This window comes from Castor canadensis, chromosome 6 (genome assembly GCF_047511655.1).
Source record: "Castor canadensis chromosome 6, mCasCan1.hap1v2, whole genome shotgun sequence".
Lineage (NCBI taxonomy): Eukaryota > Metazoa > Chordata > Mammalia > Rodentia > Castoridae > Castor > Castor canadensis.
In genome coordinates, this window is record NC_133391.1 from 2,620,868 (window position 1) to 2,637,145 (window position 16,278).

At 57.8% G+C, this 16,278-nt stretch overlaps 1 protein-coding gene across 2 annotated transcripts in view; it reads left to right on the forward strand.

Annotated features, from left to right (window-relative positions):
- Window positions 1–16,278, forward strand: part of Foxk1 (forkhead box K1) — a 53,559-nt gene that overhangs the window by 30,913 nt on the left and 6,368 nt on the right. For both annotated transcript variants that reach the window (XM_020177051.2, XM_074075463.1), the window contains exons 2-7: window positions 3,986–4,171; window positions 13,086–13,242; window positions 13,692–13,838; window positions 14,247–14,440; window positions 15,342–15,508; window positions 15,596–15,880. In XM_020177051.2, coding sequence (XP_020032640.2) covers window positions 3,986–4,171; window positions 13,086–13,242; window positions 13,692–13,838; window positions 14,247–14,440; window positions 15,342–15,508; window positions 15,596–15,880 — 1,136 coding nt within the window. The remainder of the gene's footprint in view (window positions 1–3,985; window positions 4,172–13,085; window positions 13,243–13,691; window positions 13,839–14,246; window positions 14,441–15,341; window positions 15,509–15,595; window positions 15,881–16,278) is intronic.

Here is a 16,278-nt window from a genome sequence, read left to right on the forward strand (position 1 = left end):
GTGCGTGTGTCGCGTGTGTCGTGTGTGCGTGTGTCACGTGTGGCGTGTGTGTCGTGTGTGCATGTGTGTCGCGTGTGGCATGTGTGCGTGTGTGTCGTGTGTGCGTGTGTCACGTGTGGCGTGTGTGCATGTGTCCTGTGTGCATGTGTGTCGTGTGTGCGTGTGTCACGTGTGGCGTGTGTGTCGTGCGTGTGTCGTGTGCATGTGCCGTGTGTGCGTGTGTCACATGTGTCGTGTGTGCGTACGTATTGTGTGTAGAGCCTGGGGGTGGGGGAGGGCCCTGAGCTGTGGTCACTGCACCAGCTCCTTGTGGTGCTGCTGGCCTGGCTGCTCCCCTCTTGGTTGGCCTGAGCCTTGGTGAACTTTCTCTGTCCCTGGGCCCAACCCCATGCAGGACCAGGACAGATCAGCGGTTCACTTCACTGGGCGCCACGCACACTCAGAGCACCTGTCACCGAGTTTCTCACAGTATTCCCCCGTCTTCAGTCTTTCTTGTAACGAGAAACAGCATTGAAAAAAAACACTCTGAAGTTGGGCTTGTTGGCTCACTTCTGTAACTCCAGCTACTCTGGAGGCAGAAAGTGGGAGGATCACAGTTTGAGGCCAGCCCTGGCAAAAAATTAGCAAGACCCCATCTCAACACGAGAGGCGCCTGTAACAGACTCGCCTAGCAGAGGGATTGGCCAACTCTGAAGTGTTTTTCCCCTAGGTAAACCTGTGCTGGTTCTGTCTGCTATAGAATTTGAATACGCAGTTTTGAGACATGTTAGCAGCCCCCAGCTCCCACTCCCTCCTTCCTCACCTCGCCCTCCCTGCCTCTTACTCCCTCGGCCAAGCATGGGGCCCTTCCCTTGAATCCCCAGAGATCCCCGGCCAACACAAGAGTGGGCGCCCTGCCCCCACCCCAGCCCCCCAGACCCATGACAGTCTTCCTGGGGCGTCTGTGTCCGGGCACGTCATGGAGGCCTTTGTGGTGCGTTGGGCACAGCCACCACCCCAGGCATGACCGTTGGGGAACTGTTACCCACTCCAGGAGACTGCCTGGGCTGGGCCTGCCTCAGGCCATTTCTGTGCTGCTCAACTCAGAGACTGAGCTCCAGCTGCTGGCGCTACAGGACTGGAGGTGCGGCCACACTGAAGACAGTTGCAGCTTTTAAAAGCCTTTAGTCATTGATGAAGGTTTTATACTTAGTTTTGTGGTAGTACTGGGATTTGAACTCAGGACCTTGCACTTGTAAGGCAAGCACTCAACCACTTAAGCCACACCCCAGCCCTTTTTGCTTCAGTTAGTTTTCAGATAGGGTCTCACTTTATGCCCAGACCTGGACCATGAGCCTCTGCCTTCCTTGTAGCTAGGATTACAGTGGCACCCCACCACATTCAGCTTGCTGGTTGAGACAGGGTCTCAGCTTTTTGCCTCCCAATTTCTGTCTCCCAAGTAACTGGGATTGTAGGCATGAGCCACCACGCCCGGCCATCAGAGAAGTTTTTTCTAAATAAAGCCAGTAAATCCCTCCTTTCCAGAGCTGCCCCACAGACCTCCCAAGGCCCAGCTGTGGACAAACAGCTGCCTTGGTAGGGTCCACACAACACTCCCTAGGCTGGGAGCCTTGTCTATGAACCCGCACACACTCACAGAAACCAGGTTCCAGCACCTGACTCCATAGTGTGAAAAGCAGAGAAAGAGCAGACATTTGGAGCATCAAGGGAAACAAGTCTGAGGGGGGCAGGCAGAGGAAACACCACCAGGATCCACCCAAGGTGAGACCTCATGGCCAGAGAGCAGGATGCTGGGTGTGGTGGAGCATACCTGTAATCCCAGCCTCTCGGGAGGCGTAGGTAGGAAGGTCAGTGTGAGGCCAGCCTGGACAAAAGCATGATACCCTATCAGAAAAATGAAGCAAAAAGGGCTGGTTGAGTGGCTTAAGTGGTAGAGCACCTGCCTAGCAGGTGGGAGTCCCTGAGTTCAAACCCCAGTGCTGCAAAAAAAAAGAAGGAAAAGAAAAAAGAAGCAAAGAAGAGAAAGATGGCTTGTGGTGTGGTGACATGCATGCAGATATTGTCCAGAATCTTCAGACTGGACCTGCAAATCACCCTCGATCTGGTCCTTCTGCTCTGTCCCTCCCATTTTGTTGGTGATCAGCACAGAAGTGTGGCACAGTTGGGGAGCGGGGATCCAGCCATGGTCTCCACCTGCACAGGCCCCCTTCCTGCCCGGCCAGGTTCCAGGCTCCAGGCTCCAGGCTCCAGGCGGGAAGTGGAGGCAGGGCCGGGGAAGGCTGTCACCCTGTCTGAGATACTGGAATTGGGGTGCGGTTCACCCCGAGGTCCAGAAGAGCTGTCTACCTGTGACCTCAGATGCAGGCCAGAGCCACGTCGTCTTTCCAGCTGGCCCTGGCATTCTCGTGCGAAGGAGGATCTGTGCCAGCGATGAACCTTTGTGGCACAGCTCGGAGTCCCAGCTGGGCCGTCCTGGCGGGAGGGCCAGCGTGTGGTAGTAATGGGCCATACGTGCTGTCACCATGATGGCCTTCCTGTGGAGCAGGTGTGTCCAGCACATGCCACATCTTGCTCTCTGCTCATTCTCTTTAGTCAGCTCGGCTTGCTGTCTCCTTGGCTCAGGGACACTTGCACGGGTGATGTCAGCTGTGTTGATTTGGAAAAGCTGACAGGCCTGCAGGACTCAGCCACGGGCTTGGCTTTGGGAAACACCTGCTGTCTAGCTAAAGTTCTGATAGAGGTCAATGGGGACTAAGTGGAAGTGGCTTTGGCCGTGCTCTAGGGGGGCACGGGCTCCATGCCACAAACCCCACCTCCTCCCCATGGAGAGGGAGCAGGAGGTCCCCCAGAAGGACTGGCATCCCGGGTTTTCATGTCGGAACCTAATGGCGACGGTTCACTGCAGTCTGCCTGGGTGACATCCAGCTGTCCTGCCGGGTCAGGCAGCTGGAAGTCTGTTTTTCTCTGCTGGGTGTGGGAAAGAGCCCAGGTGTGATACTGAGTCACCCGTCACCTCTGCAGTGGCCGAATCAAGGCACTGCATCTGGAGAGCACCTTCTGCCCAGGCTAAGGCTCGCTACGGGTGCCGTTTTGCTAAACGCAGGAGGTAGCGGGAATGAAAGGGGAGTCCGTGCATGTGTGTGTCTGTGACGAGGACACAGGTTCGCCCTCCTCCAGCACTGCCACTGCCCGGCCTCCTGCAAGTCCTGACACACCATGCCGAGCAAGTCCCAGCTGTTGGCACTGTGTGGTGGGAACGCCTGCACGCCGGTGAAGTGAGCTGTGCACAGTCCTGTGGCGGCAGGCTTAGTTCCTGCAGTGCTGTGCGCGGTGCCCTCAGTCTCTGCGGCGCCCCGCGTGGGCCCGTGCATGGCGTCCTTGTGTGCTCTGCTCCATGGACAAAGCCTTTGTGCCATGGGTTCAGGCTCCGCTGCTGTCGTGCGCCTGTCTGACTTGGCCTTCGTTTCCTCCTTGCCCACGTGCCAGTCAGCAGCTTTTGGTTGGCAGTCTCTCCACTTGGCAATTAGAAGTGTCTTGGAGTTAGTGGCCCTAAGTGCATGGTGTCCCCTGCGCTGAGCTCCTCAGCACTGACCTTGATGGAGGTGACCCTTGAGCTCCCTGGGACCAGATTGTCGGTTTGTGACGCCTCCAGTGGGAACGCGACCAGGCTGAGCGTTTCAGCCTAGAGCCACTTGAGCCTTCACGATTTCCAGCCATCACTAGGGGTGTCTGCCTCTAGGCATCGTCCGTGCAGTCACCGTCCCTGTGAGGTCACGAAGGCCTTGGTTGGTAGGCTGCGGGCCGTTTGTTGGGCCGTTTGTCGGGGGATATTCGTATCTTTTCTGTTCATGCACACAGAACGACCTGGGTTTGGGTTCGTAGTCTGTAAAGTGCCATCTTGTCCCCAGGACACACTCGAGCCCCGAGAGCACAGGGAGCTGTCACCACACCTCCCCCCGCCTGACCCGCTCTCCTCCCATCGCAGGTGCACCTTTCGCTTTCCCAGCACGGCCATCAAGATCCAGTTCACGTCCCTGTACCACAAAGAAGAGGCCCCGGCGTCCCCCCTGCGGCCACTGTATCCCCAAATCTCCCCGCTGACCATCCACATCCCGGAGCCGGACCTCCGCAGCCTCGTCAGCCCCATTCCGTCCCCGACCGGCACCATCAGGTGAGCGGGGCCTGGCTTTCTGCACGTCCTGCGTGGAAGTGCTTCGTGGAGGGTTGGGAGTCCACCTAACTAGTGTCGCACTGTGGCACACACAGGGGACCCTTGGGGGGCGTCTTCAGGGAGGAGGACGGTCAGAGCCCCACGTAGAGCCCACAAGTGCTTCTGGGGACAGCCACCAGGCCCTGTGACTACCCCAGGCCCCTCTGTGGGACGCTGCAGTCATGGACGGGACACCTTAAAGTGCCGAGCTGGTTTGTCCCAGGCGTTTTCAAGTGAAGGCCTTCCCTGTGCCTCTGTCCTGACGGTGTCCTGCCCCCAGGCCTGGCTGCTGAGGCCATGTGCCCGCTGTCATCCACAGCTTCTGCCCTCTGCAGCATAGCTCAGTCCGCCTCAGCCCAGATGGCAGCGGGGAGGTGGCAAGTCACCTGTCAGGCGATCCAAGTCACGCACCAAAGATGTTGCTGGAGGTCAGCACAGCTGACTGGGGTCCGTGTCCAGCGAAGGTTTCAGGCACGACTTGAAACGTAGTGGGTCGCAGGCAGGTTTAGTCAGGGTGCTTAGGTTTACTAAGGTAAAAGACTTTGAGGTGCACATCTCAGAGAGAGCTCAGGTGCCTGCCATGGCCACCTCCCGGTTGTGACCCTCCAAAGGAAGACCTGGCAGGGGGCAAGATTTAGAAGCACAATGAGGCAGCGCTGACACAGAAACGGGCAGACGCAGTCCCAGTCCCCACGGGAGCCGGTTTAGGCCAGAGCTGTCACTTGGAAGGACACAATGACGTGCACATGTCCCACCCTGCTTCTCCTGTTGGGGTCTCTTTTGTCTTACAAAGATGTGGAGCCAGAGGGCCTGGGTCAAAAAAAAAAGTGTTTAAGGGTCAGGCACAGTGGCCCCTTGAGAGGTGGCGACTGGGAGACTGCACTTGAGACTAACCCAGGCAAAAATTTCACAAGACCCCATCTGAGCAAGGAAGTTGGGCATGGTGACAGATAGCTATTATCCCAGCTGTGCCATGAGGCTTGGCCTGAGCAAAAACCTGAAAGATAACTCAGGCACAAAGGGAAACACTGAGTTCAAACCCCAGTACCATCTGAAAAAAAAGGTTTTCACTTGCAGTCTGGCCACGGGGTGGGGGTGCTCGTGGGGCTCTCGGCACATAGGCACTGAATCAGGGCTCCTCCATTTTAGCTTCCTTTGCAAATCCCCATCACTCACACCTAACCCTACCTGCCAGTCATCTTGTGGGGGAGGCAGGTGGCAGCTAGTATCATGGTGAAGTGTGTTGGACTGGCACAGCCAGGCTGGGGTCACAGGTCCCCCTGTGGCCAGCCTCACCTGAAAGTCCTCTCCGGGTTCACCATGAAATTCTCTTTTTATTTTTTCCTGTGGTGCTGGGGATGGACCCCAGGGCCTTGTACGTGCTAGGCAAGCGCTCACCACTGAGCCACACCCCAGCCCTTGGTTTTTGAGACAGGGTCTCGCTGTGCAGCCCAAGCTGGCCTGAGACTCACAGTTCTCCTGCCTCAGCCTCCCCAGTGCTGGGATGGTAGGCCCAGCCACCATGCATGGCTGAATTACCCTCCTGGTTCTCCTTCCTGTGCAGCCATTGGGGGCCGGCTTCCTCCATCCGGTCCAGCGTATGGACCAGATGCCTTACTTGTGCATTGTGAAATGCACACACGGAGCAGGGAGTCGTTGGAGTTGGGGCCACTCATGTTGGTGACATTCATGTTCGTGGGTACACACTGATGAAAAGTGACAGGTTGGCCCAAGCCAGGTGACTCACATATAACTCCTGCAACTGAGGAGGCAGAGATTGGGGGACTTGCAGTTTGAGGCCAGCCTGGAGAAAAGTTAGCCAGACCCCATCTCAAACAACAAGTTGGCCATCATGGTTCACAGCTGTAATCCCAGCTACATGGGAAGCATAGGTAGGAGGATTGTGGGCCAGCGCCAGCCCTGGTAAAAATGTGAGACCCAATCTGAAGGAGGGACTCAAGTGGTAGAGCGCCTGCCTAGCAGGGACAAGGCCCAGTGAAACCCCAGGACCACAAATGTGTGTATTTTTATATATTAATTATCTTACATTTTATATGTAAACATACATACACGTGTGGTAAAATGATACAGTCCCCCACAAAAGCTAAACCAAAGGTCCCCTGTGACCCAGCAGTTTGCTGTCACGTGTCCATGCAAAGCCTCTGCCCAGGTGTCTCAGCAGCAATGGTCACAATGGCCCAGAGTGGGAGCTGTGGCCCTGTGCCTGCTGGTGAGTGTTGGCCTTGTGGCCTGTGCACATGGGAGGAGGCACAGAGTCCTCCCACCTGGCCCTCCCACCTGGATCAGCCTGGAAAGTGAGATGGTAGGTGAGCGACACCAGACCTGGAGTGTCCTGGAAGGGCCATCACAGGCGGAAGTGATCATTGGTGTGGAACTAGACAACACCCATCAAGATGTTTGATGGCGACCCACCAAGATGTTCACCGCACATGGGTGGCGTGTGCGGTGTGTGGACACGTCTGAAAGCTGTCCAGAGCCCGTGTGTGTCACCAAGCAGCTGCTGGGACAAGAGCCAGGCCACGCCATGCCACGTGCTGTGGGGCTGGGTCACGGTCGGTGGCCTCTGCTCATGGCCACTGGGAGCCAGATCAAGGGGCGTTTGGGGCGCATCACCCTCAGCCTCTGACTGGCCTGGCCGTTGGTGGTGTTTGCCATCCACTGTGAATGGGCTGTGCCCACAAAAGTCACGCCTTGCTTATCCCGGATGGCAATTCTGGCGTAATGGAGCCAGAATATTCCAGACAAGGGGAGTGCTAAGTCGGCTGAGGGCTTCCGTGGTTGCAGAGTTGCCAGCGGGACCCGCCCTTCCTGCTGCTGCTGAGCGGGAGGGGTGACGCTGGGGGACTGGGTCCCTGCTCGCAGGTTACTGGGGACCTGCTCTCTGACTTGTGAGCCTTGAACGAGTGTGACAGGAAAGGGCCTGTGTTGACATGTGCTTATCTTAGCACCCTGGAATCTGATTGACTGTTAGGAACCTCAGGCCTGAGGTTGGCTCAGGGCCCTTTCAGTCTGAGTTTCTCGGAGGGGGGGCGGTGTTTACAAACAAGGCGGCCCTGCCCTGCCCCACCCGGCCCTGCCCCTCCCCGCCAGCTGCCACCACCGCCACCACCGAGCTGGCTTTCCTAATTTGGTGCTCCTGTGCTCGCCCTTTGCTATTGGCTGCTGGTGCAGGGCCTGGGGACCTGGGATTGGGCTCCTCTTGCTGAGCCACCCCAGATGCAGGTCCCCGGTGGGCGGTGGCCCTGCCTGGACTCCACCTCCACGGGGCTGGTTTCGCTTTGCTGGCCTCCCGGAGGGGAGGAAGGGGGAGGGGAGGAAGGGGGAGGGGAGGAGGGGCTCCGCTGTGGTTTTGCGGGGAAGTTCTCCACCTAGCAGTGAATGAGCGACCTTTAGCAGCAGTGTGTGACCTTGCTGCTTCTTGTAAATAAGAAGTGCTTTTGGGAAAGGAGCCTGGTTAATTATTGTCAGGCCACACTGAACCAAGAGCAGCGGAAACCGTGGCTCCTTACAGCAAGGAGCTTAAAAAACGGGCTGGGTCCCTCAGGAGGGTGGGGGGGGCGGGGAGATGGGGTTAGTCTTGCTCCTAAGGGGAGGATTTTTGGAGCTGCCTCCATAAAACGTTTCTCGTGAAATCTGGCAGAGGTGAATAAGAAGGAGGCCCCTTCAAAGCCCCGGCCCTGGAATCCCGAGCCTACACTGCTCTGCGCCTCCCTGCTGTTGAGGGCTTTGCATCTGGAGGTCATGGGGTCTGCAGTTCTGGTGCTGTGCCTGTCCCCGGTCCACTGCCCTTGCTTTCACAGTCCAGTCACCTCTGCCCAGCTGTCAACTGGAGAGTTCCGCAAGCGAAGAGGTCCTGAGTTTTCTATCTGCGCAGCGCGATGAAATCTCCAGCCCAGGGTGTGCTGAGCAGCGTATCCGCCCTGTGTGCACTGCCTGCCCGTTGGGCCCCAACACCTGCAGGAAGACACGGTGTGTGGGGTCCACTTGACCCTCTTCCCATCTGAAAACTTTGTGGAAATACAGCTGGGTTTGTCAACACTGGGGCTGGGACGTGTGGCCCCCTTACCACCCCAGAGACACTCCAGCTCTGCGCCCGTACTGTCCAAGAGCCTTGAACGGCACCTGTGGGAACTCCCCACTTCTCACGTGATCTTGGCAGGGCTGGGGGGCTTCAGGGCCCATGGTGTGTTTTCTCAGGTGGACCTGTGTGTGGTGACCTGCATGACTGTGTGGGCACATGAGTGTGGAGGGCAGCTGGCGGAGGCTGGGAGGCAGGGAGGCCAGAAGGCTGTGTCTGGTGTGAGCCTGAAGAATCGTGGAGCTGCACCTTGTCTGCCTGAGAGGAGCCAATGTTCGGGCCAGATTCCTGGTATTGTCACCAAGGCAAGATGTGTTTCAGAAAGTAGTTAATTTTTTCAAGCAGCTCCTGGGTTTTTTTTTTACTTATTTATTAATTGGTAGTCCTAGGGATCGGTCTTACGGCCTAGAGAGCTTTCTAGACAGGTTCTTTGCTACTTAAGCCCTGCCCCAGTTCTCTTGGCTTCAGTTTGTTTTTCAGACGGTCTCACACTTTTCCCAGGCCTCAAACCATGGTCCTCCTGCCTGCACCTCCTGTGTGGCCGAGACTCCAGGCGTGCGTCACTTGCCTGGCCTTGACTCCCCAGGACGCAGCATTCTTGAACATTTGCGTCTGAAATTGTTCTTTTCTCTGGATTTCGAGGTTCTATTGTGGAATTCTGACGTTTCAGAAAATGAACGCTCTCCACACAAGACCCCGCAGAAATGTCCCCACGCCTCACCCGTCCTCTGGCCTTTGTCACGGGGGTCTGTGAGGTTTCATAGCTGGACTTCCTCTGTGAAAGGAAGAATTAGACTTTCTTCCCCCACCCTGTGCTCACAATGGGGTGACATCATCTGCTTTCACTGTGTCAGCATCTTTTCATTCGAGCTGTCCAGCCATTTCCTTCCATGCTCGGGGTGTGTATTTCCCGTATTTCCTCCCTTCCGCCTGCCTGGCTCTCTGTGTGCCGGTGCTGGGGCAAAGCTGCACCTTCTGGGGTGACCATGAGGCCTCCGTGAAGGCCGGCTGCCTTTCCCGCCAGCGCCTGGGTCTGGGCCCCTCTGACCACGGGATCGGCTCCATCCTGGGAAATCCCAGAGGCCAAAAATCTTGATGACCTGGTGGTTTCTGCTTTCCTGAGCTGTTCCTTTGTTTTTATTAAGGGAACAGCCTTCATTTGCTTCCTGGCAAACAGCACAGGAGAGGTACATTTTTTAAAAAACCTTCCAAGCCAGGCACCATGGCTCACGCCTGTAATCCCACCTACTCAGGAGGCAGAGATCAGGAGGATTGTGCTTCAAAGCCAGACTGGGCAAATAGTTTGTGAGACCCTATCTCAAATAAACTCGACACAAAACTGGGCTGGCAGAGTGGCTCAAGGGGTAGAGAGCCTGCCTAGCAGGTGTGAGGCCCTGAGTTCAAACCCCAGTACTGCCCCAGCTACTCAAAGGCAGGAGGGTGGCCAGTTCAAGACCACCCCCAAGGCAAAGTTAGCAGGACAGTATCTGAAAAATAACTAAAGCCAAAAGGGCTAGGGCCGTGGCATAACTGGCAGAGAACCTGCCTACCAAATGCAAGACCCTGAGTTCAAACCCAGTACCTTCGGGGGGCTGGAGGGTGAAGACTCCACACCTGAAAATTATCATTATTGTCCCTTTGCACTGGATGGATGGTAGAAAATTCTAGGTTGAAAACATTTCTCCCTCAGAACTTAAAGTCTCCTTCTGGCTTCAAGTGCTGTGGTTAGGAAGTTGAACCCTGGCAGGTGCAGTAGTTCATTCCTGTAATCTCAGCTACTTGGGAGGCATAAATAGGAGGATCGAGGTCCATGCTGACTTGTGCAAAGATGCCAGACCCTATTTGAAAAACAGTTAAAGCCAAAAGGGCCATGGCATGCCTCAAGTGGCAGAGCACCTAGCTGGTGAGCCGAGACCCCAGATGAAAGAAACACCACCTGAGTGTCTGGTACCTTTGCCCCCTTGGGGCTGCTAACCGGGTTTTGTTTTCCTCTGGGTTTTGTCTCGTCCCTGGTGGTGGCAGCCCCCTGTCTCCTTGTCTGGTTCTGTGCAGTCCCTGCAGGTAGAAGCTTGCTGCAGACAAGTGCCTTGGCCTAGGCCTCCTGGCCTTCCTGGCCTGGCAGCAGCTTCATCTGTGTTGGGTTTGGGGTGTGGGGTCACAGTTCTGCTGCAGCCTCCATTTATTGGACCTTGCTGTGGTACACATGGAGCAAAGTGACCGAGGGTCACTAGCTTTCTTGGGGTCCCTGATACCAAGCAGAGGTGGTGGCAGGAGAAGCTCGCCCTGAACTTGAGGCTGGCTATAGCAGCTGCTCCTGGCCATGTGGCCTCCGTCAGCCTGGCAGGGTGTGAGCTGCAGGTGTGTCTGGCACAGCTGCAGGAACAGCTCCTGGGCCTGTGTCATGGAGCCAGTATGGCATTGTCCTGGGGACAGCAGGCGGCCTTTCCTGCCCTAGAATTTGCACTCAGGGCCTAAAGCTTTCTCAGTGAAGTGGAAAATGTCACCTCTGCTGTGGCCCAGATGCCTGATTACCTGAGTCCTGCCTCAGCCTGAAATTGAAGAGGTGGGATTTTATGCACACCACAGCAACAGTGGCTTTCACTTACCTCTGCTTTTCTACCTGTCACACAGCCCCGGGCAGCAGGGACATGGCATGTGCGTGGGGTCTTTGTGGAGGTCCCCAGCTCTGCTCTTCCTCTGTGGCGGCAGGCCTTTCTTTCCTGGAATGATGCCTGAGGCCCCCACAGGGCCCAGGACCTGCAGCCAGGGAGCATCAGGGTCCCCTCCAGAGACAGGTGCACGCTCATTTTGTCGTCTTAGTCTTTTCGTTGGTTTGCTTTGTTTTGTGACGGGATCTCCCTGGGTAGCCCAGGCTGACCTGAAACTTGAGCTTTTCCCACTTCTGATTCCTGAGTGCTGGGATTACAGGTGTGCACCACCATGCCTGACCCTCTTTGACCGGTTTCTTCAAGTTGCCATCTGAGAATTTTGCAGTAGAACAGAACAGGACTTGGAGTTCGCCCTGAGTTTCTGGATTATCTTCCAGGTGGCCCGAGGTTCCTTTGTGAGGTCCTGAGCTTGGAGTCCCGCTCCGGAGCTGAGGTGCTGAGTGCCTGCCTTCTGTGTTCAAGTCAGCACTCACTCTACAGCCCTCAGCCTTTGCAGAGTGAGATGCAGGCTCAGTGTTAGGGTGGCCTGACCAGGCAGGTGCTCGCTGGACACTTTCCTTTCGTTGAGGAAAGGCTGAGTGAACAGAGATCAGTGCCCCCAGCAGGTACTGCGCCCCTCCCAGCAGTGACACCCCAGTTGTTGGCATGAGCCAGGCCCAGGCTGTGAAAAGCCGTGCAGAGACAGCATCTGCCGAGTCTCGCCCATTCTCTGTTCAAACCGTCCTGCGGACCGCACCCTCCCCCTCGTGTCCCCGCACTCCCCAGTGCTCCCACAGGCAGTTCCCACCCTGTCACCTTGGTGGACAGGCCTCCCTCAGCCGCTTGGAGCTGTTTCTAGATGGTGCCTTGGCCTGTGGTCCCAGCAAGGCCTACGTGGTGATGCTCAGGTCATTCAGGTTGACTCGGGCTTAGGACCAGTCTCTGCCTTCCAGGTGGCTGGGATTACAGGTATGAGCCACTGTGCCTGGCCTGGCCTTATATCTCATGTTCACAGTTAAATTCAGGAAAAACTTCCTTATTTTTGTTTTTTACCTCTCACAAGGTCATTTATGGTTCTTGGTTAAAATTTCTAACTGACAGAGGCTTTAGCTGGGTTTTAAGCTAAGGATGCAAGGCAGGGAGGGGCCAGGACAGCCCACTGAAAAAGCAGCACTTGCCTCTCAACTGAATTTAGGGAACTGGGTGTCAAGTTAGAGTTCTAAGTTCTGTACGGGAGGCCACACCTGAGCTGAGGGGCATTCAGGAGAAGTCTTATTGTTTGGGCAGCTGGGCGGGAGGTCATCAGAGGAGACAGTTGAGCTGAGATGGAAGCAGGAGCAGCTGCCACCTCCCCGGGGCTCTGGGTGGCCTGGGGACAGGTAGGAGGATTATCCTGGCCCAGCTGTGGGTGACTCACAGGCTGGCCAGGCGGTGGGGTGGGAGCCCCATGCAGGCAGGACGCCGACAGGAAAGCCTTAGGTCTGGGTTCAGCAGGTTTTCTTGGTGTTTTCTGTAGAAATCCTTTCCAGAATCAAGACTTGGTGTGGCTCGATAAGCAGAGCCACACTGTGCGGTTAATCGGGATCCTGGCCGCAGCCCCAGGTCCCAGGTTTGGGGCTTGCCAGGTGCTGGCAGGACACGAGGTTCAGAGGAGGTCAAGTGCCACCCCAGCTGCCTCTGACTCCTGATCCTCGGGTGTGTAATTGTGGTCTTCTCCACCCTGAGCCTTTGCCTGGGGTGACACCTGGTGGACGCCTTTGCCCTGGCTAGCAGCTCCTGGGGACCGGGGCTCAGTGCCCTGCTGGGCAGAGGCTGTAGTGCCCTTGGCTCCATGGAGAGCAGAGCTTTATGGGGGGTGCTTTCTGTGCACCCCGCCTGTGCACCTGGGTTCCAGGCAGTCTTGGCTTGGGGGAGGAGGTTCCATGGAGAAAGCCTGTGTGTCGTCCCCAGGGTCCTGACTGTGACACTGTGTGGCCTTTCTCTCGGTTGAGGAGGGTCACACAGTGTCATGACATTTCCTGTGCGGAGAAGTGACCCCACCCGCCGTCGTCCAGGGTGGTCCTGCGATGTGTCCCATAGTCATCTTTCCAGGGTCGTGCACTTACGGTGTGTCCTTTCCTCTCTTCAGTGTCCCCAACTCCTGCCCGGCCAGCCCCCGCGGAGCCGGGTCCTCCAGCTACCGCTTCGTCCAGAACGTGACCTCAGACCTGCAGCTGGCCGCTGAGTTCGCGGCGAAGGCCGCCTCGGAGCAGCAGGCTGACACGTCTGGCGGGGACAGCCCCAAGGTCTGACCTCTCGTGCACGCATGGTGACAGACGGGGCAGCAGGGGTCCTGGGGCTGCAGGGTGCAGCGTGTAGCTGCGTTGACAGAGGAGCCACCAGCTGTCTGCCCTTCCCCAGCCGTGCGATGGGCCCAGGGGTGCCCAGTGACTGGCGGTCACGCCACGCGCCCTCCTCCTGGCTCCATCTGCGACTGATGAGACGGTTCAGGCTTTCTCCACAGTCCTTGAGACGGGTGACACGGGTTTTCTCGTAACTTTGTGCCTTAGTTCATTTCCATCCCATAACTGACTTCATGTGTTGAGTTCAGATCTGGGCTCTGATAAAAATGGAGCTTTTCCTCCCCACGAGCCCATTGAGAGCAGGGTGACTGCGGGGACGGATGTGGTGGTGTGAGTCGTGCAGGGTTTCGAGGGCAGGTGGGCCCCGCCAACCCTGAGGCCTGTCCCCGCAGGACGAGTCGAAGCCCCCGTACTCGTACGCGCAGCTCATCGTGCAGGCCATCTCCTCGGCCCAGGACCGGCAGCTGACGCTGAGCGGTATTTACGCCCACATCACCAAGCATTACCCGTACTACAGGACCGCCGACAAGGGCTGGCAGGTGAGCGCGAGTCCCAGCCCTGCCACGCCACGGGGATGGTCAGGGGGGACGTGGGGTGTCTGCCCGGTCGCCCACGGCGCCTCAGTGCCCTTGCGTCTAAGACAGCCTTTGTTTTTGATTTGGTGGCCCTGGGATTTGAACTCGGGGCCTTACAGTTGCTAGGCAGACGCTCTGCCAGCCCGGTCCTCTCCTTGTTCCCCAGATGCTCCTTTCTGCTCTGCTTCTGTAAAGCGCGGTGATGGGTTCTACCGTGTGGGACTTGGGGAGGAAAAGCCACCGTGTCCCGGGCTTCCTCTGCCAGGCACGGTCCCCGTGCAGCCACGGTCCCGTCACCTCCGCTGCTGCATTCAGACTGGGGTGGCGGGTGTGCCCTGCTGGACGTGACGGGGCGTGTGTGCCTCCCCACAGAACTCCATCCGACACAACCTGTCTCTGAACCGCTACTTCATCAAAGTCCCTCGCTCCCAGGAGGAGCCGGGAAAGGGGTCTTTCTGGCGCATCGACCCCGCCTCAGAAGCCAAGCTTGTGGAGCAGGCGTTCCGCAAACGGCGGCAGAGGGGCGTCTCCTGCTTCCGCACCCCCTTCGGGCCCCTGTCCTCACGGTAAGCGCCTGCCACTGTCCCCACACTTGGGGCATGGCCTCCCCTGGGTGGTTCGCAGCACGTCGGCTCTGGGGACTGGTGCAGGACCCCTGTGTCACCCAGTGCTTCTTGGACTCCTGCCAAGGGGCACAGGCTCTGAGTCGGCGAGAACGGGAACAAATGCCCAGGGGACCCCAGGAATAGCCAGCTGCCCCTCCTTGGCACCATGCCAGACCTCTGAGGGGCAGAACTCAGGGTCACCTCTGCCGTTAATGGAGCGGGTGTTGGGGGTACATCTCACCTGCCGGAGGGCAAAGTCGGAGTGACCCGCGGCCTGCGACCACAGGACCAGGCACTGCCCCTCCCTGGTGGGTCAAGGTTTTTTCTGCCTGCTTGCGGCTGGCCACACATGGCCACTGGTCGTTCCCTGGTCACCGTCAGGGGAGGGGGTGGGCAGGGGTGCCCCAGGAATTGTCTGTGTGCAGAAAACTCTGCTTCCCGGACCTGAGCCTGTAGACGGTGGTGCCAGCATCCGTCTGGGTTGTTTTGGGATTCTTGGGAACCGGTCCTGTTGACTGTCCACAAAAGCCATGCCCTTTGACACAGCTGAGCCATGTGTGGAGGGTGGCTGGGACCTCTGTGACGAGGGCTGACATAGATGATGCAGTCCCCCCCGTAACGGAGCCCCCCCAACTCCCCACCGTGTGGGACTGGCTGTGCCGGCTTAGGCCCTGTGCCCGCCATGGCAACAGTTAGCGGAATGCTGTCACCTGAGCGAGTTGTAAAGGTCAGGGAGACCGAGGAGCCCAGGAGGCAAGGGGCCCGAACGCGGGGGACGCAGGGTGCGTGGCATCTTGCGTGAGGTCCTCCTCGGTCTGTGGCACAGACTTACACCGTGGGCCCTCTTCCTCTCTGTCCTCAGGAGCGCTCCGGCTTCACCCACTCACCCGGGGCTGATGTCCCCTCGTTCCAGCGGCCTGCACACTCCAGAGTGCCTGTCTCGGGAGGGCTCCCCCATTCCTCACGACCCTGACCTGGGGTCAAAGTTAGCCTCCGTTCCTGAGTACCGGTACTCCCAGAGTGCCCCCGGTAAGGCCGGCTCTCGTCCTTTCCCCAAGACGACAGGGCGGACTGAGGCCTGTCCGAATGACCGCCCTCCCTCTGTGCTCCGTGCAGGCTCCCCCGTCAGCACCCAGCCAGTGATCATGGCTGTGCCTCCCCGGCAGCCCAGCTTAGTGGCCAAGCCTGTGGCCTACATGCCCGCCTCCATAGTGACCTCCCAGCAGCCCTCAGGCCACGCCATCCACGTGGTGCAGCAAGCCCCGACCGTCACCATGGTCCGGGTGGTCACCACCTCTGCCAGCTCAGCCAATGGCTACATCCTCGCCAGCCAGGGCCCGGCGGGTGGCTCCCACGATGGAACAGGCACGGCTGTGCTGGACCTGGGCAGCGAAGCAAGAGGTAATGGGTGCAGCTGGGCCTGGGGTGCAGGGTCTGGGGTCCCTTCTGGGGACTTCCCGCCACGCCTGCAGTGCCTTCAAAAGCACTTGGTTATCTGCCCTCCAAGTGATACCGAGCAGGTCCTGTGGTCCCTTTGTGGTGGGGGGAGGGGTGTATGCCGGGGTTTGAACTCAGGGCCTCACACTCGCTAGGTGGGCGCTTTACCCCTTGATCCACACCCCCAGCCCCCCACAGTGACTTTTTACTTTAATATTGTCATAACGGAAACCTCACATTAGGGAGAGAAGACTGAGCCACAGCTTTTTTTAAAAGCAAGTCATTTCCACAGAATGTGTTTTCCCTCGAAGGTTAAGTTTGGGCTGGTTAAGCCAGCTGTGGCTCACGCCTGCGATCCCAGC